Source organism: Xyrauchen texanus, chromosome 33, assembly GCF_025860055.1.
Source record: "Xyrauchen texanus isolate HMW12.3.18 chromosome 33, RBS_HiC_50CHRs, whole genome shotgun sequence".
Lineage (NCBI taxonomy): Eukaryota > Metazoa > Chordata > Actinopteri > Cypriniformes > Catostomidae > Xyrauchen > Xyrauchen texanus.
The window spans coordinates 6,677,052-6,702,130 of NC_068308.1; the positions used below are offsets into that span (position 1 = coordinate 6,677,052).

Below are 25,079 nucleotides of genomic sequence, written 5' to 3' on the forward strand. Positions count from 1 at the left end.
TACACTCCATACCCCATAATGGCAAATGTTATATATACATATACACACATATATATATATATTAGTTATGTGTGTGTGTGTGTGTGCGTGTGTGTGTGTGTGTGTGTGTGTGTGTGTGTGTGTGTGCGTGTTTTTGTGATTTACGAGGACAATTTTGTAAGTTACAAATTAGTAATTACAAGGGTATTATGCTATAAATGTGATTTATGAGGACATTTCTAGTGTCCCCATAATTCAAATCGCTTAAAAATCATACTAAACAATGTTTTATTGAAAATGTAAAAAATGCAGAAGGTTTTCTGTGAGGGTTAGGTTTAGGGGTTGTGTTAGGTTTAGAGGATAGAATCTATAGATTATACAGTATAAAAGTCATTATGTCTATGGAAAGTCCTCATAATGATAGGTAGACCTGTGTGTGTGTGTGTGTGTGTGTGTGTGTGTGTGTGTGTGTGTGTGTGTGCAGTACTGGCCTGATTTAACAGTTGACCGGTAAACTGGCCCAAAAACTCGAATGCACTGGCTCCAGGATTTTGGGCCATAATTATTGTTGAGCCCTGATTTGGTTTGTTATTTCAGGATGCCAGGCATGCAGCTGAGGGCGAGATCTATACCAAACTCAATCAGAAAATCGACGAGTTCTTTCAACTGGCTGATTATGAATGGGGCATGGCAGAGTCAGATGGCAGGGCCAGCGGTTACCTCATGGATCTCATTAACTTCCTGCGCAGCACCTTCCAGGTCTTCACACATCTCCCAGTGAGTTCCACACCACCCTTCCCAGTCCACACACAGTCTTGTTATGGGTTTGTGATCATTTTCCACTGGTGGGATTATCAATGTGCACCTCAGTGGCATAGTCAGGATTTTGTTTTATGTAGTATATATTGTTGCATGTGGCGTCAAATGTTGTTGCATTTATAGATGTTTACAGGATCATATCTAGATAGAAGGTCTAGGAGCACCCCGAAATGACACAATTGCTGATTTTTTTTTTAAACTGAGAAGTTCAATATAGACTAGTTTACATCCATTACTTCACTTTCTGCTGTTTAACTAGGTTGAATTTGGTATAAATCAAAACTGAAAAAGCACAAAAACAGCTTGCTTGGTGATTATAGGTGTCATTCCCGAATATTATCTGTCACAGATGAAATATTCCCAAAGACATTTATTCCAATCAAGTATTTCTGGATTAAAATCATAGTTTTTTTTAAAACACTTAATAAACATTATATAATTTTTACATTTTTTTTTAAGTTCTTAGGAAAAAGTATAATTTCATTGATTTTAACACTTAAACATTTTTTGTAGAAGGGAAGTTTAAAAAGGTAGGGGAAAGCATATAGACATTCTGGCAAATTTGGCACAGACACTAAATAAAGAGACAGAATTTTTTTTTTAAAGCTATTATAAAGTGTTCTTTAAATAAGTATTTTTAATACTTTAATACTGGGTTTTTCTTTCAAATCTTCAAAAGGTACAAAAAAGTTCCCCTTTAATGAAGAATCACCTGTATATTTCTGCACATAATCATCAGCACAGATATATCCCCACCTGTCCCTTTCATTGTGAACGATATGGCTTGCTTGTTTTTTTCTTCATCTGCCCTGTCTTCTTAAAGAAATAGTTTTGACCACCAGTTTAATTTGGTTATGTTTTCTCAACAATGTAACAAATTTCCTGTAAGAGAATGTACCTTCTCTTTGCTTTCTGCCAGGCATGCTTGGTTTTCTGATTTTTCTTTGTCTGTCCATTTATTATGGCTATACTTTCTTTCCCTGTCCGTGTGTTTTATTTTCTTGGGGTTTCTGCTCAGAATAACAACAATGATCATGCTGCCATGTCGGTAAGTAGACCCTATTCAAACCCTAGAGGGGAGGATAAGAAATAAATATGATGATTAATAAGCAAACAAACCAACAAAAACTGCATGTTTATGTCAGTTCTGTGGACTTCAGCAGTGTTTTGCTTCCCTCTTCACGTATAATGCAGAATGTAAAGCAGATTGATTGGCATGCTACCTTTGGAACTGTTCCCATGTAGTCTAAAGTAAATACTAGTATCTTACTTGAGATTCACTTGCACTAGCTCCATCATTCAATGTTATAGTTATACAGTTGTATATAATTAGTGTGTCTCAAGTCAAAATAATGCTTTGTTAATGCAGCATAATGAAACATTCTGCTCTACTACAGTCAGGACAGTTATATGTTGCTCCCTCTAAGAAGAACACTTAGAAAATATTCTTTATGTCAGCACAGTTAAATCATATTACATTATGTAGCTGGGCTAATATAAGCAGGCGTATTTAGACTAAAGTGATACAGTCACCTTTAAAATGCTTTTGAGGTGTAATTACAGTAATTCTTACAAGACGCAGCATTTATGACAACAGAGAAAATGACAGATTCTCAGGTCATATTTGCATGCTTTAATAAAAATATTAATGTCTTACACCATATTCAAACCAGTGTTGGGTGTAATCTGATTGCAAAGTAATTTGTTACTGTGATTTAATTACTTAGTTAAAAAAAAATTGTTTACATTTTAAATCCTAGTAATCAGATTACAGTGACTGACGTTCAATTAAGTATATTGCTTGGGTTACACAAAATAGTATTCAGTAGTATATAAAATATACTATTCAAATAGTATTATTTTTGTAAAATGTAAAACATGAATTATGCTCATATGTGACAGCTGAAGGTAGTATGTCCCCTAATTGTGTGTATAACTTGCTTGAGAAAATGAATGAGGAAATATAAACATTATTTTGAATTTGTTGAGCAAAAAAACTGAAACACTTCTGTGGAAAGTGTAAAGTGTAAAATATGTAAGTTTCTATGGATTAATCATTAAAGTAAGATTAATAGAATTCAATAGAAGTAATCTGAAGTGGATTACTTTTTACCAGGAAGTAATTTACCCAACACTGGTCCTAACATGGCACAACGTGATAAAGTGACAAGTGACAAGTGATAAAGCGATCCTTTCCATGTAAATGTGGAAAAAAAATTGGTTTTGACCTGACCAGCGATGACTGATAAAGCTTTTAGTTTGTTTAGGACAGCAGTCAAGTCGTTAGAGGAAAAATCCCATAAAATTTTTTCCAGAAATAGATTTTTAACAATAACAAAAACTTCTCAAGACAGACCTACAATGATTGTTAAATGTGATGTAAAATCCACAAATCAGTGTGATTTCAACTTTATTTATTTTAAATAAAGTTTTAATTGCAAAAACTCCCAGTGAGTAACTACATACCCATAATCCTGATGTGAGCTCCACCAATCAGAGTTGCTTTTACCACTGCAAAAATTCATCCTAAACATTGGAAATTGTATTTGTTGTCTGTCAATCTTAACCCTCTTATATTTATGCTGCTACACCTTTTTTGGTCCCAAAATAGTTCAGCATATACACTGTAAAAACAAATCTGTTTAATTTACGATAAAATACCGGCAGCTGTGGTTGCCCGAAATTAATTGTAAAAATGCAGTGGCCAAATTTAAGGCATTACGGGATGTGATTTTAATGTCTGTATATTTTACTGATCACCATAATTTTTTTCATTATATTTTTTATTTTAGAACTGCAAAAATCTTCTTTTTACTTCACAATTAATTTTTAAACCATAGTAACAGTAGAAGGCCACACTTGAAGTTCATCAGCATCAATGACTTGATTAAGCATGTAGAGACACAAAACACCTTCAAGGCAACACATGTGACACAAAAATAATGAAATAAACAGTAACTAAACTACATAAATATAACATGGAACACCCCAATGTACATAACTGATATCAAAAATAAGAATTTCCATAAAATATTATGAAATGTGTTTGGTAACGCAGGGACTTCTGGTAACACCCTTTTGTTTTAACAATAGTTTACTGTAAAAGTACATGTATTCTCTTATTTTTACTTAAAATGTTTATTTTTTTTTTTTTTTATACAATATTTTATTATAAAATGTATGGTCTTGTTAAATATATTATTTATTATATATGTTTACCATATATGTTAAGTTTAACCTGTTAACCAAATATTATATATAATATATTGGGGGTTTTTTTTGTTTCTTTTTACTGTAGCATATTTACATTCTTTTCCCATTAGAATTACTGAATTTTTTAGTGCATGTTAGACTGTAATTGAATTCATTGATTTGAAGAACATTTTTTTTTTTGAGAAATGCTGTGTAGCACTGTTTAATAGTGCCTGCTTTTATAGCCCTGCTTTTCAAAAAATTTCAATATCTCTAGAAAGGAAGAATAGTTCAAAGCGCTTTGAATTTTGGGCTTTGTGTTTTTATTTTTATTTTATTTTTAAATTGGTTTATTATGTGTATGCTTATGACATGGGATTGGTTGGTCATTGTGATGCTTTAGTGTTTTGCTTGCAGAATAGATATACTGTATATATAATATATATTAACACAGATAACATGATAATGACCAGGGTTGTTTGGTGAGAGCTTTCTCTTTTTGCTTTGGGTAAAATAACATTTGCTGTTGGGTACCAAATGAATGTTTAATTTCTTTGCTAGTGGTCAGCATGTATTGGTGGAGAAGCTGTTGCATGAGTTTTTAATGTAAGTGTGTGTTATGTCTGTTTTTGTCAGGTTTGACTGGTCTTTCATCGGTTTCCTCTTTAAAACCCTGTTTATAATGAGCTGTGTTGCCTTGCATGAACCTGGCTGCAGATACGCAGCTTTAGTGTGTGTGTGTGTTTGTGTGTGTGTGTGTCCCAATTGAAATCCACTGGTTGTGGATTTTCAAAGCTTGGAAGACCTTTGTCATCTCCATGTTGTGTCTTTACTTCCACTATTTATGATTTGAGGTATTTTTAATGTATGGTTTTGAATTATGGTTTTAGATTTAGGTTTACATGCAGTTAAAAGATCCCATGAAATAAAAATTTGACTTATATGGCTTATATTCCATGTTTGTTTAGCTTTGACAAAAGGTAACAAAAATATTAATGACTCATCTTGCACTAAACCGATTCTTGCCCAATCAAATGCTCTCTAGAATAAGAATGTCCCTCCTCCTAATAACACCATCAGCCGACTAGCAAGTAGAAAATCATGGTGGATGGTTGTGAAGTTACTGAAATTTACTGTTTATTTTATAAGAAGGGATGAGCCCTTTGAAATCTCCTGCACAAACTTCCTGTTTCAATAGGAAATATGTCAACACAGGAAAGAAAACTGTGCTTATTGAGCCATTTCATGGGGTCTTTGACATAAAGCACCAGTGACATAAAACAGCATGAGCTTACAAAAGTTTGTGGTCAGTTTTGTAAAGGAACACGCTTAAAACAATTGTTTTTAGACTTTTGCAACTCACGTTGCCACAGAGACATAGCTTGAGATGGCACTGCAGCATCCATGCTCAACTCAACACGCGCTCCACCGAGAAGGAACCACATTATAGTGACCAAGAGGAGGTTACCCCATGTGACTACCCTCCCTAGCAACCGGGCCAATTTGGTTGCTTAGGAGACCTGGCTGGAGTCACTCAGCACACCCTGGGATTTGAAGTAGCAAACTAGCTTAACCCAGGGATGTTAGCCAGTGTATTTTACCACCGAGCTACCCATGCCCCCACATGATTACATTTTTTATTACATTACCAATCGGCCAATGGCAATAACTAGTGTGTAATTTACTGTTTATGCTCCTAAATTTTAAAAGGGCAATCTGAGCCAGAACCATATATATTGGCCTAGCCAGGTAGCACTACATACATTGAAACTCAGCAGTTTGATTGTATGTTTACTTTTGAATGAAAGGAGTGTTAATTGGTACTTAATACAATTAAATTAAAAGTAATCAGATTAGATTACATAGAAAGGGTAATCTAAAAGATTACCTAACTGATTACAATTTACTCATGTAATTTGTAATTAGTACCAGATAACATTTCAGAAGTAATCTACCCAACACTATACAGCATGTGCAAATAAATCACGCTATAAGCATAGATTTCCCTCTTGGTTTTTATAGCTTTTCAATGGAACCAACCTATTATTAAGAATCTGTTCAGACTCTGAATTTTATGGCAGGTCTAGCAAAGTACACCTGTAGTCACAGTTTTATTTGTGTATGTGTTTGTGTGTGCTGCTTTTCAGGGTAAGGTAGCGCAGACGGCATGTATGTCTGCCTGTAAGCACCTGGCCACTTCACTGATGCAGATGCTGTTGGACACTGAACTCAAGCAGATCAGCATGGGAGCCATTCAGCAGTTCAACTTGGATGTCATACAGTGTGAACGTGAGTAACACGCATTGAGATTATTAAGGAATAGTTCACCCAACAATTAAAACTCTGTTATCTTGTATGTTTACTTCCTGTTTTGCTGCAGTGTAGACAGCTATGTTGATTACAATGGAAGCGATGTGATTTTTTTAGGTGTGTAATGGGCCTTGTGCAAAAGTATATGTATTAGGCTACTTTTTAACAATCCTTGAAGAGAAATATATGATAAGATGAGATGCAGAAAGTGATAATTGATTTGAAGGCCGAAATTGGGGATAAACTTTCCATATTTGAGCTGCCTTTTGAAACTATCTTTTTATTTTTAGACCCCTGCAATACAACAACAGTTTCTAGTGTACATTTCAGATTTTCAGGTTTGAATTAATTAGAAATATTTTTTCCCACTGAGTTCATTGGAATGGATTATGGGATTGTCATGTATCCTTTGCTGCCTGCTGTGCCAAAAGAATAAAGCATAATTATGTTGCCTTATTTTTTGACCCGCCTTTGCATTGGGAGTGTTTTCAAATTCTGTTTATATAGGCAAATCGCTAAGTTTTAAAGAGGAAAGCTTTACAATAACCATTTTCTAAGCAGAATTTCCCATCCGTTTTTTCAAATGCACAGTTAGACGCCAGACGAGAGGTATGATGCACTGTGAACCGCAGCGTAGAGGTAGATACTCTCATGCAGCAAGTATTATTGATATTATCAGCAGCTCTAAGAAGCAGTTATCAGAGTTACACTATTTCAAAGAACATTCCTGGAAATCCACACATGCTCTGATAGAAACTGATATGAAAATGATGTAACAATTTACATCAATGGCAATTTGAACCATGTGCACAGATTTAACATTACATTGTAAAAAACAACAATACATAGATTTTTTCTAAAACCTTTTCGAACATGTATAATGTCAACTGGGTACTTAACTAATCACTGAATATGTGTTTTGAAACTGTTGTCTGTAACAAATGGTTAAAAAAAAAAACAGACTTTCGGAAATTAATCGAAATTCCCTACTAATTTTTTCTGCTTTTGTTTTATTCAGAGATGTGTTTAAAAAATCTTGTTTAAAACTATCAAACCGTGAGAGAAGAAGTGGGCGTGAAACTCGCCTACCAGCAACATCATTAAATGGCTAAATTAGAAGCACACTACTTTGCATTTTTATTTACACTGCTATTAACAAAGTTGGTTATTTTATATCGGCAATAAAATAATATAGAACATATCTATATGAATATATATATATATAGATATTTATTCGGGCTGTCATTGATTAAAAATTAGAAATCCCCTCAAATAACAATAATTATCTATATTAATAATAATTATTATTATTATAAACAAATTATATTCAGATAATTAAAATGCATTACATTATTGTGGCAGAGGATTTAAGCATTGATAAGACAATGCAAAAAGTGGCTTTAGAATCCAATGTATTGTTTATTTGCATATTATTGAACCTAAGCCAATCATTGGCCTATTGTTCGCAGCAATACATTTTGCAATTGGATTTGTCAATCAGTTCGAGATTTATTATAAGGGCTTGTCTAAGGACCCGTCAATGTACACCTGCATCAGACAGATGCTTTTGGAACATCTCATTTTGTTTGCATTGTGTCATAAACATCCTTAGAAAAACACGTCTTGAGATCCCTAAATTCGGATTTGCACACCAAGAACACATCCTCGTGTTGTGCTGTCTGCTGAAGGGTTGGCGTGATCTCTGTATAAGCTGCACGTTGCCTATAAAGCTGAAGTTTCGCTTACTCACCCATGGAGAAAACAGGTGGAACTTCAAGCTTGAATTGCTCAGGAATCTTCCTAATTACGGTCCGTGGACATGATTAATTCTTAATATCGATAGGAATATTCTGGGTTCAATTGTCTACCCCATGTAACTTTTGGCCCTCTAACGATTGAAGCATAAAACTGCAAGTTACTTGCGGAGGAACACTTTATGTCAATTGTGTTTTCACTGCCATTCTGGCAGATGAATCTCATGATTAGAGGTTACCTGCTTAGCCTTTTGATCACAGAGAGTCAGGACGTGCAATTTTCATGTTGATATTGTTATTCATTTAAACATTTATAATCGAGATGTAACTTGCTTTGAGGAAGATAAACAACATTCAATTAATTAAACAACAATTAAATAATTTAATGTTTATTCAAGTGTTTATCCATTCAACAATTCACATTAATGTCCGAATTGTTCTACACATCTCAATTTAAGAGGTGAAACTCGTGACACAGGATCAGTTGAAGACACTTATATTTATAATACCCAATAACCCAGTAATCTGGTAAATGCCATAACGTAATCTCCGATTTTATCACACTAAAAGTGTTAACATGCATATTGTTTACATCTTGTGTCTCTACTTTTGAAATATTCACTTCTATTGAAAGTGACTTACTGTAACCACACTTTAAGTAACATTTTACAAAAAGGTTCCATTAATTAATATTAGTTAACTAAATTTGTTAACATGAATAACAATGAAAAATATTTTTTACAGCTTTTGTTAATCTTAATGAACATTAATTTAAACTCTTACTAATACACTTTGTAAATTAAAAGTTGCTGTATGTCATTTACACACACATCTAAAAAATAAGCACAAAGCCATTGAAGTGCATCTGACAGCAGTTCAGTTGGTAGTTGCCCGCTAGCGATGGTGTAAGCTTGATGCTCAGTTCCCCTGATCTGCTTTTAACAGTGTTTTGATTAGAGATTGTCCACTTACTTTTCTTGTCGAACTGTTTGGTACACACGCAAAATATCCATTCCTTTACTTTGATTCTATCAAACTTTCAATCACCAGACTCTGGTGAAATGTTCAGAAATAAATGAGTGGTAAATGATTACCACAAAAGTGGTCAAATGAATTCCAATTTAATGCAATTGAAACTAACATGAACAAACAATTAACAATTACATTAACCAAGATTAATGAATGCTGTTTTAAAATATTGTTCATTCTTAGTTCATGATACCTAATGCTTTATTTATTATATGCTGTGTTCTGTATCTACATGACTAAAACGTTTCCCTGGGTTTTCACGCAGTGTTTGCCAGTTCCGAGCCCGTGCCAGGATTCCAGGGGGACACGCTGCAGTTGGCCTTTATTGACCTCCGACAGGTACATAATTCTTTCAGACATGACTATGCTTGATCGACAGTCCTTGTAAGTGGAGCTGAGGGGCAGGGTGGAGACCATACAGCACACAACTAATGGATTAACCCAACCTGAAAACTCTTACCTTCAGGAGGGGAAATCACTTAGTCTCAGTGGAGTTTTCCTCTCCTTCTTTTGGTCCTGTTTTTTGTGATGCTTGGAGTTTGAACTCTTAATCTAGGCCTCAGGTGCTTAAGGTATAAAGATGAGGTCATCTAGAGGTTTCTTCTAAAGGTATGTCAATATAAAGAGATATAGTTAGGGTGTGTCATTATACTCGGTACAAAACTGTTTTAATCCCTCTCTTTATGTAATATACTTTCAGAAGGCCAAATGCAAGTATCTTAAAATCACTATCGTCGGCAGAGAGGTCACATGGCGCCATGCGAGGAGCAGACGTGTGAGCGACGAGCTCTGTGCACTGCTCGTTTATTTTCATGTTATAATCCGGTGAGATTCGATACACCCAGTTACATGTTTGTTCTTTGTGGTAAACATGGCAAATAAGTCAAAATACTTGGGCTCTGGAGATATTACATGCTCAAGAGGAAACCTCTGACAGGCATGCTGACCGGAGACTCGATTTGGATAGCGCGGCAGGAAAATAAATCCAGAGTCGACTGTCCGACATCGTGATGCTGACGAAGGTTGTCGCTGACTTGGAGGATCTCACTGTAATACGTCGATCGATTACGGCTATGGAAACAAAGTTCCCTGGTTTGGTTACAAGAGTGTCAGATGTTGAGAAACGGATCGATTATCTGGAGTCATCAGAAAGAGAATTATCCGCTAAACCGCTTGCGACCAAAATAAATGGGAAGTTTTTTGGAAAAACTGGAAGATCTTGAAAATAGGAGCCGAAGAAATAACATACGGATTGTTGGAATTCCTGAGCAAGAAGAAAGCAGAGAATGGTGAAATTTCTAGATGAGCTCTTCCCAAGTCTGCTAGACATAACAGGTCATAAACTGGAAATTTTGGGAGTTTGTTTTGTGGAATAACACTTCTCCTTCGAGAATCTTTTGCATTGACGGTGGATCGCTTTTGCACCGGGGATCCCGGCCAGATTGAGAGTGGATGCTGGAGATGGCCGCAAAATATCTACTTGCCCACACAAAGGATGTCTTTTATAAAGTTGATGGTGTATTTTAATGCGGCCTCCGAGTGAATTTGACTCTTGACCATCCGAGCAACCGGGAAGCCTGGTCGCGATAAGAAAGTAGAATGATTTTCCAGGGGTGATGGCGGTAGGTGTGGCGCATAGGCAGATGATATTATATTATTTGTCTCTTACCCTACTAGATCTATGTCTTACCTCCACAGAATTATTCATTCCTTTTCCAAGTTCTCAGAATACAAAGTCAGTTGGTCTAAATACAAAGCTTTTGCTCTGACCGCATACTGTCCAGTAACGGCCTTCCAGCAATGTACCTGCCAGTGGCCCAAACAGGGCATTAAATATTTGGGTATTTTATTCCCAGCAAATTTGTCTGATGTTGTTAGTTAATTTTGACCCTTTAATAAAAAGGTTTTCGAGCAATGTGGGCAGATGGGCTTCATTACATTTATTGATTATTGGGAAGGTAAGTTTTATTAAATTAAATTGAATTGTATTCCAGAATTAAACTGCCTGCTACAGTCTCTACCTATAGATGTCCCCCTCTCAATTTCAACAAATTACATAGGCCGATTGACAAAGGTGGGCTAGGCCTGCTCAAGATTTTGTTTTGTTATTATGCGTTCGGTCTCAGGCATTTGGCTCATTGGTCGCTTCCACCTGAAAGATCCCCCTCTGGTTTTCTATTGAACAGAAAGTCCTTGCCCCTATTTCGCCATTGCAAAGCCTTTCTATCAAACTAAACGGAGAAGTTAAGTCACACCCCGTCATTTCACATTTGAATGTGATTTGGACAAGAGTGGCCAGAGTCTTTAATTCAGAATGTTTTTACATGTTGCCTCGAGCATATGGCTGAACCCCAAATTATATATCAACAAGTCCCCTTTTTGCTGGTCAGAGTGGATTGGGAGGGGGGTTACCACACTCTGTGACCTATATGAGTGTGGAGTGTTGAGATCCTTTCAAAGTTTGGTTCAACTTCTGTCTAGTGCATGTTTATATAGAAAAGTATTTCTGAATAATCCAGATGGGTCCCCTTTGGTGTTCAGGAATAGTTAGTTGGCCACACTAGGGCTGTCTGTCCTGCTCTCTCTCTCTCTCTCTCTCTCTCTCTCTCTCTCTCTTCTCTCTTTCTGTTTACGAACCAGTGGGTGTGAGCACCACAATGATGACGTATGTTGAGGGGGGTGTAAGTGCAAATGAGCAATGGTTCTCAATGCCACGAACACACAGATTTCAAAACGAGACATTTCAGCAGTGTGGTAACTATAAATACTCTTTTTAGACTGAGGAATTTTTGAGTTCTGAAACTTTTAGTATGTTTTTATAGTACAGTTACCTCTTATATATCTAAATATCAGGGATATTTTTATTTAGGCTTTAAAAACTTGGATAATATTGCACAGGGTTTATAATGTTATGTTGTCATAGCAAGGAAGTTGAAATATTGGAAACTTTACGTAGAAAAGGTTATCACACTAAAATCATGTTAACACGCATATTGTTTACGTCTTGCGGCTGTACTTTTGAAACATTTTAATGTTTTCAGATTGGCCCTTTAAATTTCAACTGTAAGTGCCTCACTGTAACCCAGATTTTACCTTTTGTTTTTTTTTGTTTTTTAAGGAAAGGAGGGACAAGTCACAATTCATTTTTGTGATAATTCATCATTATGCCACAAATGCTATCGATTGAGCTAAACTTGTATTGAATCCGCAATATTCCTTTAAAAGCTTAAAGCACAGCTCTGGTTTTAGCTGCATGCCATGCGCAGTCACAACTGTGGCAGCTCGCTGAGATCTCAGCTCGGTTACCATTAGCACAACAGCACTTTGATCCTAGCCTGGTTCCTGCAAGATTTGCTGACAGCTTCTTTCAAATGCACTTAGCGAGCGCTGACTCCAATATAGACAGAGAGAGCTCAGAGAGGGTCACAGATAAGGAGAGAAGAGAGCCGGCCCTTTCTGAGATTACCTTCCCATCATGCACTCTGACAAGGATCAGCCCTAAAGCTCCTATAGTAGGCCGGCGTGGACTAGACGTCTAGGTGTCACTCTTGACAAGAGACACAAGCTGCATGGTACAATCTCTAGAATTGGTTTCTTTGAGGATTTGATGACACCAAATCCACAGGTTACAATGTCCCTGCCAATCATGCGACTGCTAATGGAGACTCTTGTTTACTTTGTTGTGTTTTAAGCTTTTCTTGAAGTCCTTATTGTGTGTAATGTGATACTGTTCTGGGCTCCAGATGCTTGTTCTAATACTGATAAAACTGTATTTGCTCACATCAGTTAAGAGAGACTAAAATGTCTGAGAAACTTGAAATATCTGAGGGCACATTTCAGCAGGCCCAATTTATTTCCCCCTGCGTTGGGAAGAACTAACTAAAAATACGCTACTAAAATTCTTAAGTTGTGTGACAGAAGTTCAGCTGTTTTCAAAGTAGTGTTTCTTTTCTATTAACAAGCTAAATTTTTTACAAATATATCAGTGTAGAGGAACGAAATGTTACACTGCAACTTTTTGTTGTATTGTATTGCGCACAAACCTATAGCTAGTCTGGTCTCATGAAAATTGTGACTGATGCAAAATGTTTATTACGTTGTTCCTTACATGTGTCAGGGAAGTTCATAGTGAAATGTCTACTGTGTGGTGCTAAAAGCACTGTAATTTTGTGCTACTTTCTTGAAGCTTTTATCTCACTTGTCAACTCTCTGCTCTCCTGGACACTTACCCCTTTTTTTGCATTTTAAATGCAACGATCTGTCAGTTGAGCTATTTGAAACAATTTGATCGCACTTGCTTGTAAAAGAAAAATCTTAAAAGTAAATCTTGCCGAGGCAGATTTAATGATAATCTAAATTATAATGTCTGTATTGTAGACATTGAAGCATATTTGCTGACCCTTGAACTGTGATTGGTCATGTAGGTCTTTAGGCTTGTTGTAAATTTGAAGCAGTGAGATCTCTGAAAGTTCATGATGAACACACACTTTCATCACAACTTTCAAAAATTCTTGCGCCATGTGGGAGAAATGCAGTTTAGAGGGGATTACAATCATCCCAATTCTACACACTGTGACATCAAGTTGATTCAACTCAACAGCAACCTTAATGTGGCTGCAGGCGCATCAACTGAGCCATTCTTGTGCAGTTTTACAGCAGGTTTTTATTGTGAATGTTTCTCGGTTTTTAACAGCTAGACAGAAGCATTGCCTTTTCTTGACACATATATTGCACCATAATGCCCGATTTTTCGAATGACCTACCTGACCACAACAATCCTTTAGAACCCTTTTGATTAGTAAACACTGAAGTCCAAAAGACTATGAGATTTAAGTGCAGAGAAAGACAAATACTTTAAAGACCCAATTAAATTATATGGAGATTAAGCAATTGTGCTGGGCCACATATTCATGATATTTTCGCTATGAATTTGCTGGCAGTACAAAATAAAAACCATTGTGAATATCACAATGAATTTAATGCACTTTTATTTATGTATACCATTTAGTTTCCTGAAGAACGCATCATTAGATTAGTTTTGCGATTCTTGTTCACTTCTGAATATGCAAGCATTAGGACAGAGATGTTTGAACTATTGTAGTAAAACAAAACTGTGTTTGAGTTGATTTTCAAGTTCATTTCAGTGAATCAGATTTGATAAACTGATTGTTTGCAGCATAACCCAAAAATATTCACTGAAGTCCTTACTTTTTTTCTATTAAAGTTTTGTATGCAGTAAATATATTTGAAGGGAAATGTTGCTTTTATTGCCATGTATAGTTATTTTATATAAATATAAATGAAGCAAATTAAATATTAATATTCCTTGTGTTAAATTGATGAAAAACAGTGTGGAAAACATGCCTGTTGAGATTAGTTGAGTTCTCCATGATGCTTGGAACAACCTATCTGCCAACAACCTTGAAAAACTGCACAAATGTACCCAGAAGAATTGCTGCTGTTTTAAAGGTATAGGTTGATCACATTAAATATAGGTTTTATATATGTTTACTGAACTTTCTATGAAGTTATTTTCTAAATTACAGTTATTCATGCTATTATTTTTGAAAACATCCTCACTATTAAAAATTTTCCACAAATGCCTGAAACTTTTGCACACTACTGTATATCTTTAATCTTCTCAAAAGGCTGAAAAAATAGCAAGATATAATTATCACCCAGCCCTCCTATGTCTCCAAATATTGACATTTATAAACACGATCTTGTAGCCCATGATGCTCCCCAGGCTCTTGTTGAGTTAAGCAATAATATTGTCTCGGCCCAGCAGGAGCAGCAAACAGCACTTAAAAATGCTCCAAAACCAGACCTCCTCAAAACGGAGCACATAGTAGGTGTGAAGTGCTATTAGCCTCCTGAACCCTCCCTCTAACAGCCCACCATAATGAACGAGCCATCCAGGGATTGTCCCCCATTGATTGATTTGAATTTGCATACATAGAGGTGAGTGATCTGTGCCTTCGTCAGCAAATTAAGTTCAATGTGTCCAGAGGCCTGCTTTGAATCAAAGATGCAGGGAGTCCACTCACTAGTGTGCTGAGAGGCAGGATTAGCCCCTCTGTGGGTTATCTAGAGGTCACAGAGTGATTTCTCTTCCCTTTGCATTTAAAGTGCCTGCTCCCCAACAAGTGCCCTAGTAATAACCCCCACCATTTGTGGATGACCCTACACACGTCTCTCTGGTCAACTGTTTTAAAATCTTGATTGTTGCATTACTAATATTCTGTTAGTTTCTGATTTTCAGGGTTCCCACGGTCTCAAACACTACAAATATCAGGCGAATTAAAAGAATATATATTTTCAGGCCTTGAAAAGTACTGGAAATGAAAGGAATGCTCTGGGTCCAATAGAAGTTTAGCTCAATTAACAGCATTTGTGGCATAATGTTGATTATCACAAAAAAAGTACTATAAACTCGTTTTTATATATTTATATATATGTATGTATGTGTGTGTGTGTGTGTGTGTGTGTGCGTGTGCGTGTATTTATCACTTTGTGGGGACCAAATGTCCCAATATGGATAGTAAAACCTGAAATGTTTGACCTTGTGGGGACAGTTTGTCGGTCCCCATGAGGAAAACAGCTTATAAATCATACAAAATTATGTTTTTTGAAAATGTAAAAATGCAGAAAGTTTTCTGTGAGGGTTAGGTTTAGGGGTAGGGTTAGGTTTAGGGGATAGAATATAAAGTTTGTACAGTATAAAAACCATTATGTCTATGGAAAGTCCCCATAAAACATGGAAACACAACATGTGTGTGTGTGTGTGTGTGTGTGTGTGTGTGTGTGTGTGTGTGTGTGTGTGTGTGTGTGTGTGTGTGTGTGTGTGTGTGTGTGTAAAAATGGTGGTTACAGTAAGATACTTACAATGGTAATGAATGGGGCCAGTTGAAAACATTAAAATACTCAGTTTCAGACGTAAACTTTGTATATGTTAACATGATTTAGTGTGATAAAATCACTTGCTAACCTTATCTGTGTAAAATTATATGCAATATTACAACTTTGTTGCCATGACGTTACAGCACCATAAAGCCTGTGGGTGATTTTATCACACTAAAATCATGTTAATATGTATAATGTTTATGTCTTGTGGCTATACTTTTGAAACGGTGTATATTTTAGTGTTTATCGACTGGCCCCATTCACTTATATAGTTGTGCCTTAATGTAACCACAATTTTTGCTTTTTCGTTTTTATAAGAAGGTACGAGTAAAATAAATGACGTACGAGTCGAAATTTTTTTTTTGTGGTAATTAAAATTATGCTACAAACGCAGTCGATTGAGCTTGTACTGAACTTCAAACATTCCGTAGTAATATACAGTCAGGTCCATAAATATTGGGACATCGACACAATTCTAATCTTTTTGGCTCTACACCACCACAATGGATTTGAAATGAAATGAAATGCTTTAACTGCAGACTTTCAGCTTTAATTTGAGGGTATTTACATCCAAATCAGGTGAACGGTGTAGGAATTACAACAGTTTGTATATGTGCCTCCCACTTTTTAAGGGACCAAAAGTAATGGGACAATTGGCTGCTCAGCTGTTCCATGGCCAGGTGTGTGTTATTCCCTCATTATCCCATTTACAAGGAGCAGATAAAAGGTCCAGAGTTCATTTCAAGTGTGCTATTTGCATTTGGAATCTGTTGCTGTCAACTGTCAATATGAGATCCAAAGAGCTGTCACAATCAGTGAAGCAAGCCATCATTAGTCTGAAAAATCAAAACGTGTATAAAATATGTACCAAATATGTATAAATATACATATTTGGTGTGACCACCTTTGCGTTCAAAACGGTGTACATTTTTCTAGGTACACCTGGACACAGTTTTTCCTGGTTGATGGCACACGTGCGTAAAGGCGGGGGCGTTTACACTTATTCCACATCCAAATGTTACCCAATCACAGCAGTGGGCATTTACACTGAAATCTTCAAGAACACACAGCCCAAAAAAATCAGTGCGTTTGAATCAGGCATAAAAACTGGATAGAAAATGACCAATTATTCCGAAATTATGACTAATTATAATATAAATATCACACTGACATTATAAGTGGACCTCAAGGAACATTATAAAATTAAAAAAAATACAAAATCCAATTCATGACACCTTTTAAGCTTCTTGGAGAATTTGCCACATTTCTTCTATTTAGGCTCAATTGCTTCTCTCTCTTCATGTAATCCCTGAATTACATTTTACATTTATGCATTTGGCAGATGCTTTTATCCAAAGTGATCCATGTACCTTATTCAAGGTACACATTTTATCACTTGGTGTGTTCCATGGGAATCGAACCCATGATCTTGCCATTGCTAGCTACACAGAATGACTTGATGTTCAGTGGGGGAGTTCTGTGGGGGCCATGACATCTGTTGCAGGGCTCCCTGTTCTTCTATTCTAATCAATTATATTTGCATAAGGAAAGTTTAACATGTCTAAACATCTTAAGACAAATGTTTTTGTTAAACATATTATGTCCCTTAGACATTTGCACAGTAATGTGTATATATAAAGTAATTGTAAAAGTTGAGAAATGTCTTTTATTATATATATATATATATTTCTAGTTATGCTCAGCTTTAATACATTTCATTGGCTATAAATTGCTTTTTGTAACTGCAATAATTATAAAATAGTTTCCATAATCCTTGTCCAGTAATCACAAAATACTCAAAGTGCTTAATTCTATTAATCTGATAATTTATCTGATGTTTAATTGCATGTGTTTGTATTTTTCATAATTTCATCTCTTTTCAAAGCAGTGTCTGTTAGTGAAAATATAAAAACAAATTCTAACATTTTTTTTGTTTCCAGTGACTATAAAATTTGTATTAATTTTGTAAGGCCTGTTCTATTAGGTTTTCTAAAATGTCATATGTGTTAACACTTGTGTTCATTTGTGTTGGATGTCTTCATTAATTATGTGGAACATTTATTTTTGGTGTTGAAGCTTCTAGATCTGTTCATGGTGTGGGATTGGTCCACATACCTGGCAGACTATGGACAGCCCACCTCAAAATACCTGCGGGTGAACCCCTCCACCGCTCTTGCACTTTTAGAGAAGTGAGTTTTCCTACTCTTTCCATCAGAAAAATTCTGGTTGTATAGCCTTTTTTCAGTCACTTGTGTACACATTGTGTGCACGTTTTCCATCAATGAACAGAAGACGCAGTGACTTGAAGAGCAGAGGAGCTCTGCCTTGTCCTTTAAACCAAATAATTAATCTTCCTCCTTTGTGCTTTTTTCTTACTAACCAATGCCAGAGTCAACAGAGGGTACGTTGATAGATCCAACATGTATTTCTCTTTCTGCTTTCATTGTAATATGATTTTCTGCTTGAATAGAAAGTTATTAAATATCATCATTTATTTTTTATTTATTCATCCCACATCCATTGTAGCATGCAAACTATAGGTATGACATGGCTGAATGAAATATGGTCAGCGATTGGGCTGGATATCACCAACTATGTACCTTATGATACAAATCTTACACAGGTGAATCAAAACATTATGACCACTCACAGGTGAAGCAAATAACGTTAACAATCTCCTAAAAAGGCCAAATGTCATGGTCTGGGTAGATTAGACAGTAAGCGAACAATCAGTTCTCATAATCAACGTGTTGAATGCAGGAAAATGGGAAGGAGTAAAGACCTGAGTGACTTTTACTAGGGCAAAATTGTTATGGCAAGATGTCTGGGTCAGAGCATCTTTGAAATGGCAAGGCTTGTGGGGTGCTCCCAGTCAGCAGTGGTGAGTACCTACCGACAGTGGTCCGAGGATGGACAAACAAGTGACAGGGTATTGGGCGCCCAAGGCTCATCAATGCTTGAGGGCAACAAAGGCTATCCCGTCTGGTCCGAGCCAACAGAAGGTCTACTGTGTCTCCAGTCACAGAAAATTGTAATGATGGTTATGGGATGAATGTGTTACAACACACAGTGCATCGCACCCTGCTGCTTATGGGGCAGCGTAGCCGCAGACCGGTCAGAGTGCCCATGATGACCCCTGTCCACCTTCGAAAGCTCTTACAATGGGCATCGGAACTGGACCTTGAAGCGGTGGAAGATGGTCCCCATATCTGATGAGTCCCGTTTTCTTTTACATCATGTGGACATCCGTGTATGTGTGCGCTGTTTACCTGTTGAAGTGATGGCACTAGGATACACTGTGGGAAGACAGCAAGCCAGTTGAGGGAGTGTGATGCACTGGGCAATGTTCTGCTGGAAAACTCTGGGTCCGGCCATTTATGTGGCCATCAATTTGACATGGGCCACCTACCTAAACATTGTACACCAGGTACACCCCTTCATGGCAACAGTATTCTCTGATGGCAGGATAGTGCGCCCTGCCACACTGCACACATTGTTCGGGAATGGTTGGTGGAACATAATGAAGAGTTCAAGGTGTTGCACTGGCCTCCAAATTCCCCAGATATCAATCCGATTGAGCATCTGTGGGATGTTCTGGACCAACAAGTCTGATCCACGGCTCCACCTCGCAACTTACAGGACTTAAAGCATCTATTTCTAATGACTTAATGCCAGATACAACAGGACAATTTCAGGAGCCTTGTAGACTCCATGACTCAGCGGGTCGGCGCTGTTTTGGCTGCACCTGGAGGACCAACTGCATATTAGGCAGATGGTCAAAATGTTTTGGCTCATCAGTGTATATCAGTGAATTATCAATTGCAATATCATAAGATATAGAATTGCACTGGCACAGCCCTAGTCTGAGATACTGTTTTGTGAATCTGTTTCTCATCTGTGTTGTGAACTGTGCATGTACTATCTTCATCCTATGTTTAACAGGTAGATGAAATTCATGGTTGTAAATCTGTCTATTATGTATGTGTGCAAAGCACATGCTGTTAGATACTTTAATATTGTCATTTATATTGCTTTTCCAGGATGAAAGACACAAGTAAAAAGAACAACATCTTCTCACAGTTCAGGAAGAATGACCATGACAGGCAGAAACTTATCGAGACTGTGGTGAAGCAGTTGAGAAGTCTGGTGAATGGCATGTCACAACATTCTTAGAGTCCTTCATATTCACTCCAAACACTGGCCTGGCTTTAAAGGTATAGTTCACCCAAAAATGCTAAATCAGGTTTGGAACACATAAGGGTGAGTAAATGATGACAGAATTTTCATTTTTGGGTCAACTGTCCCTTTGTAACCTATAAACTATATTCAAATCTTTGGTCCTCGCTGTAAAATAAAAATTCTTAGGCTGTTCAAAGTAATGTGGTGTATTTTGACAACTGCATTGAGGAATGCCAAAATGTATCACTCCAGAATAATAATGTATATAATAGGGATAATTTGAGAAAAGAAAACCGAAGAGAAGTTATGCAGTAATTTTTTGTAATGTATTTTTAAAGCTTGAGAATTATGTTTTGTACATTGTGAAAGTGCAAAGATTCTAACACTACACTTGAGGTGTGTATATGACTGGTGACATGTCCAAATATGATACTGATGGTCATATTGCAACCTGTATGAAATTGTAGTGTAATATGGATAAAGTTTTTAAATGTAAATATTTTAAAATATCTTTAACACGGCTATGGAATCATGCTTTCCATTGGTCGCCTTGAGTGAAATTCGATTCAAATAAGGGAACTTATAACAACATTTGCATGCCAATGCTTCATTTTCGTTCTTTTGAAGTTACATTTTGGTCTCAATTTTTCCTTTAAAGTGCTAAAATGTATGTGCATAAACCATTTCCTAGGTAAAAGAATCTAAAATTGTCAATTATGTTTCACTGAATGATGTACAAAATGCAACACAGAATTATATTTAATTTTCGTTTTCTCAGGGTGAAATGAAGCTTTTAGTGTAAACGCTTTAGAATGTGATTTTAAGAACTAAATAAGCAATAATTGGTCCAGTTACAGACTCTATTCAAGAGTAATTCATTATTCACACTGGTTTTGTTTTTTGTTTGTTTGTTTTTTTGCCTAATTTACTTTCAGCTGGCATTTTGCACTGAAAATTATTTAAGTTTGCCTTTAAACAAGCAAATATATGCTTATGTATTTAAAATACCATTGTATATACCACAATATTTTGTTAAAATGGGGAAAAAATGGGATGTAAAGATAAAAATGGGTAAGAGTATTTAATCTATTCCCTAAGCAGAACTAAACATATATTATTACATTTGTCATTATCTGTAAGGGTGTTTTTCATATTTTGTTTCCCTGTAACAACACTAATATAGGTGACACTTTAAAATAACTCAAAACTTTAAAAACGTTCTTTACAAACCAGTAGTTGATATGCCTTAAAATGTGAAAATAGGAAAAATAAAAGAAAGAGTCACGACATTTTAGCTATTTAAATATGTGTTATCTATTGATCTTCTAAGCATTATAAATGTTATGTAATAAGGTTTGTTAATATTATTAAAGGAAGTTATTATAAAAAAAGTTATTATAAAGTGTTACCCTGAAATTCAACATTTCGATGAGACTTACAGAATCAGAATTTCCCCAAATCCTTCTCTGGCATTTTTATTTTTAAATGTTTTATTTGTTTGCTTTAATAAAATATTATTATGGAAATACTATTGTTTTTGATTTTTCATAAACTTGACCATAACTTTACCACTGAGTCAAATGTTTGAACACACTTGACTGAATTCAAGTTTCTCATTAGTCGTGTTCACAAATACAGCCTTTAACAGAAAATGACCTACAATTTCCAATTTAGAGGTCATGTGTGAACATGACCCTTTTTTTTTTTTATCCTCTTTTTCTCCTAATTTGGTATGATGAATTCCCACTACTTAGTAGATCCTCATGGTGGCACGGTTACTCACCTCAATCCAGGTGGTGGCGGACAAGTCTAAGTGGCCTCTGCTTCTGAGACCGTCAATCCACACATCTTATCACGTGGCTCGCTTTGCATAACACCGTGCAATCCATTCACAACTTACCACACTCCCCATTGAGTGAGAGAACCCTTAATCGTGACCACGAGGAGGTATTCCCATGTGACTCTACCCTCCTTAACAACTGGGACAATTTGGTTGCTTAGGAGACCTGGCTGGAGTCACTTAGTCACCCTGGATTCAAACTAGCGACTCCAGGGGTGGTAGTCAGCGTCAATACTCGCTGAGCTACCCAGGCCCATGAAAACAACCCTTTTGAAATTACAGTTAAATTTTGCTCTGGCAATTTTCCTTAATGTGAAGTTGTATCATTACCTATAAATGTCCTTATTGATGGTATGTGTGAACAGCCAGAAGATTACCGGTTGGAGTTTGTACGAGGTCAGGGTGCACTGATGTAAGAACGTTCTGACTGAGAGGACACAAATACTCTGTGCCATTTAACACTGTTGACTCAAAAGTACGAAAAATGTCAACAAACTAGTGAAACTAGAGCGCATCTCTTCATCTGAGCGGATCAGTACATTTCCCAACAGCTGAAAGGAACAGTTAACTATTTCCCATGTATTCTCTAAGGAACCCACGTTTTTCGCACAGACCTCTGTGTAGTGAAATAAGTACATATTACTGTGGTTTTCAGCCTCGGATAGTGTCTGCCTTCGGATGCTAGTGACAGCAGTTTGTTTTCTGTAGTTCAACAGTCTCATTTGAAATCGTCACATGTGGTGTAATGGAGTCTCAAGCAATTGTATAAATGGAAACCTACGTCAAACAATTGAAGAAAAAAACAGTCATGTTTTCAAACTAAAATCCCACATTTCGATGTTATGATGATATGTGAATGGTAGCAAAACAGAAAAACATTTACCAGTAAGGCAACCCAACGATGTTCCTGTAATTTACCTGGTTGCATGTATGAATTGGGCTATTATCTTAAAACGTTTTGATCTAAAAGCTTATGCTTAAATGCTTGAAATTAGTTTTGGAGGCAAATATAGTTTGTGCCAAAAATGAATTTCTTGTGACACTTTACATTTCAATTTAATAATTTACAAATGCATTATAAAAACGTTTGCAATTCTTTCAAATAATGAGCCATTTTACCTAACTTGTTATATATGCTTAATTACAATTATTAAATATTAACAATTTATGAAAATGTAAATGAATGCAAAGTGGACACATTTAAAGAATTTATTGCGGAGTTCCCTACATTTGAAACATATGTTTATTAAGTTCAGTATGGTTTTTCAGTAGTGTTCATCACACTTTATTGCAATATATGCTGTGAATGAGCACAAAGGACTACAGATAACTAGAACCAAGTAATTTGGGACACTACTCAAAGTAGCACTATTCTTTTGACATCAATGTGAGAAGAAATGTCTCAAAACAGACTATAGAGTAATTAATATAAACACAAAGCAGACTGTAGCAAAATAACATAATCCCTCCATTTAATCTAATCATAGTCTATTTTTGCTGCATTGTTACTACTTAAATCGTGAATTAGGGCATTTTATGTTTTTGATTAGAGCAAGTATGAAAAGGTGCATTTAATAAGAATTTATAACATTTATGATGCATTTGTAAATGACTTCGTCATTAATGAACCCCTTTTTAAATTCGTAACTTTTTTTTTTACGCATTAGTTGAGTCGATAGTGAAGAAAAAGCAGTCAGCAAGTGTCCAGCAAATATAGGAACATATTTAGTACTGCTTCAGTAGCATCTCAGGATGCACATCATGAATTTGGTTGAGAGATGAATGGTGTTTGTCTACAAAAAAGCAGGCAAAGAGTGACAACTTTCAAGAAACTCAAATATAAGATGGTTTAACATACTTGATCATTATGTAATTCCCGTATTTCCTTTTGTGTTATTTCATAGTTTTGATGACTTAACTGTTACTCTAAAATGTGGAAAATATCAATGACAAAGAATGAGCATCTGTGTCTTATTTCTTTATCAGTGTATGAAACTGCACTTTTAACAATAGTTTTTCACTTTGTAATACCTGTGATTTATTTACTTTAAGACTTAATTTAAAGTAACATTCATCTTTGTAGGGAACATGAGAGGCCAGTATGATATTTCTAAAATCCATGAGCTTCAGTAATTTTAATGTAGTCCAGTTGGGGAGCTCTCATCAGTAGGATGTGTGGGCACACATTCAAGCCACACTTTCTACGTCATCACTGAAGGTGGACCATAAACACCCACAACATTTATAACAAGGAGCTTCATGAAGCAAAATTCAACGATGCACCTGGCCCTCAATCCAAGTGTAACCACTAATTTTATTTATTCATCTTTTTATGGAATAAACTTGGAATAAATTTTTTATGGAATAAACTGTGTTGCAATGGATACAAAGAGATCTGACCATTTCTGCAAAAGTGTTATAAATGTTACAAATTTGTCAAGACAGTGAGAGCGAGACAAAGAGTCCCAAGAGCAGAGGAACAGTTTAAAGGATTTATTAACAATAAATATTCACTTCAACTGTACTGATGAGGATCCCGGCACCAGCTGCAGTAGCAGGGAGAGGTTTGTGAATGTGAGGGCACTGTGGCTGAGCAATGGGCAGATACGAGGAATCCTCTGTTGAAGATTTGTGAGCACAAAGAACAAGCGTACAGCAAACTGTAAGGCAACCACATTGCCGACATGTGAGCAGAGACAGGCAACCAAACAGACACACGAGACAGGACCAACTATGCAGAGAGAGTGAGGTAAGTTACATCACACAAAACAACGATCTAGCAAATATACTGAGAACACAAAGGAATTAAGTAGGGAGCGAATCAGTGAAGAACCAGGTGCTGCTAGCATGCTATTTAGTGGCATGATCAGCTCCTGGGAACAATCAGTGTTCCCATGGAAACACTGATCATGCATGCCGGCAGCGCCTATGAAACATGAGGGAGAGAAAGTAACAAAACACACAGAACAAATGCCAGAGCAGTGACAAAATTTGCTTAAATTTTATAAGTGGACAAGAAATGGTTCAAAAGCTCAAAAATTTCTTAATCCTTTTTATGAAAATAAAATGAGGAA

At 36.2% G+C, this 25,079-nt stretch overlaps 1 protein-coding gene across 2 annotated transcripts in view; it reads left to right on the top strand.

The window, feature by feature from the left end:
* The window catches only part of LOC127626603 (exocyst complex component 6-like), an 86,081-nt gene extending 64,396 nt beyond the window's left edge, over positions 1 to 21,685 (top strand). Inside the window, exons 18-23 of one of the 2 annotated variants that reach the window (XM_052102507.1) lie at positions 577 to 756; positions 1,817 to 1,846; positions 6,138 to 6,279; positions 9,349 to 9,422; positions 18,063 to 18,175; positions 20,027 to 21,685. In XM_052102507.1, the coding sequence (XP_051958467.1) occupies positions 577 to 756; positions 1,817 to 1,846; positions 6,138 to 6,279; positions 9,349 to 9,422; positions 18,063 to 18,175; positions 20,027 to 20,159 (672 nt within the window). In that variant the 3' untranslated portion in view covers positions 20,160 to 21,685. The remainder of the gene's footprint in view (positions 1 to 576; positions 757 to 1,816; positions 1,847 to 6,137; positions 6,280 to 9,348; positions 9,423 to 18,062; positions 18,176 to 20,026) is intronic. The other variant, XM_052102508.1, reaches the window with a different exon arrangement.
* Positions 21,686 to 25,079: the final 3,394 nt, after the last annotated feature.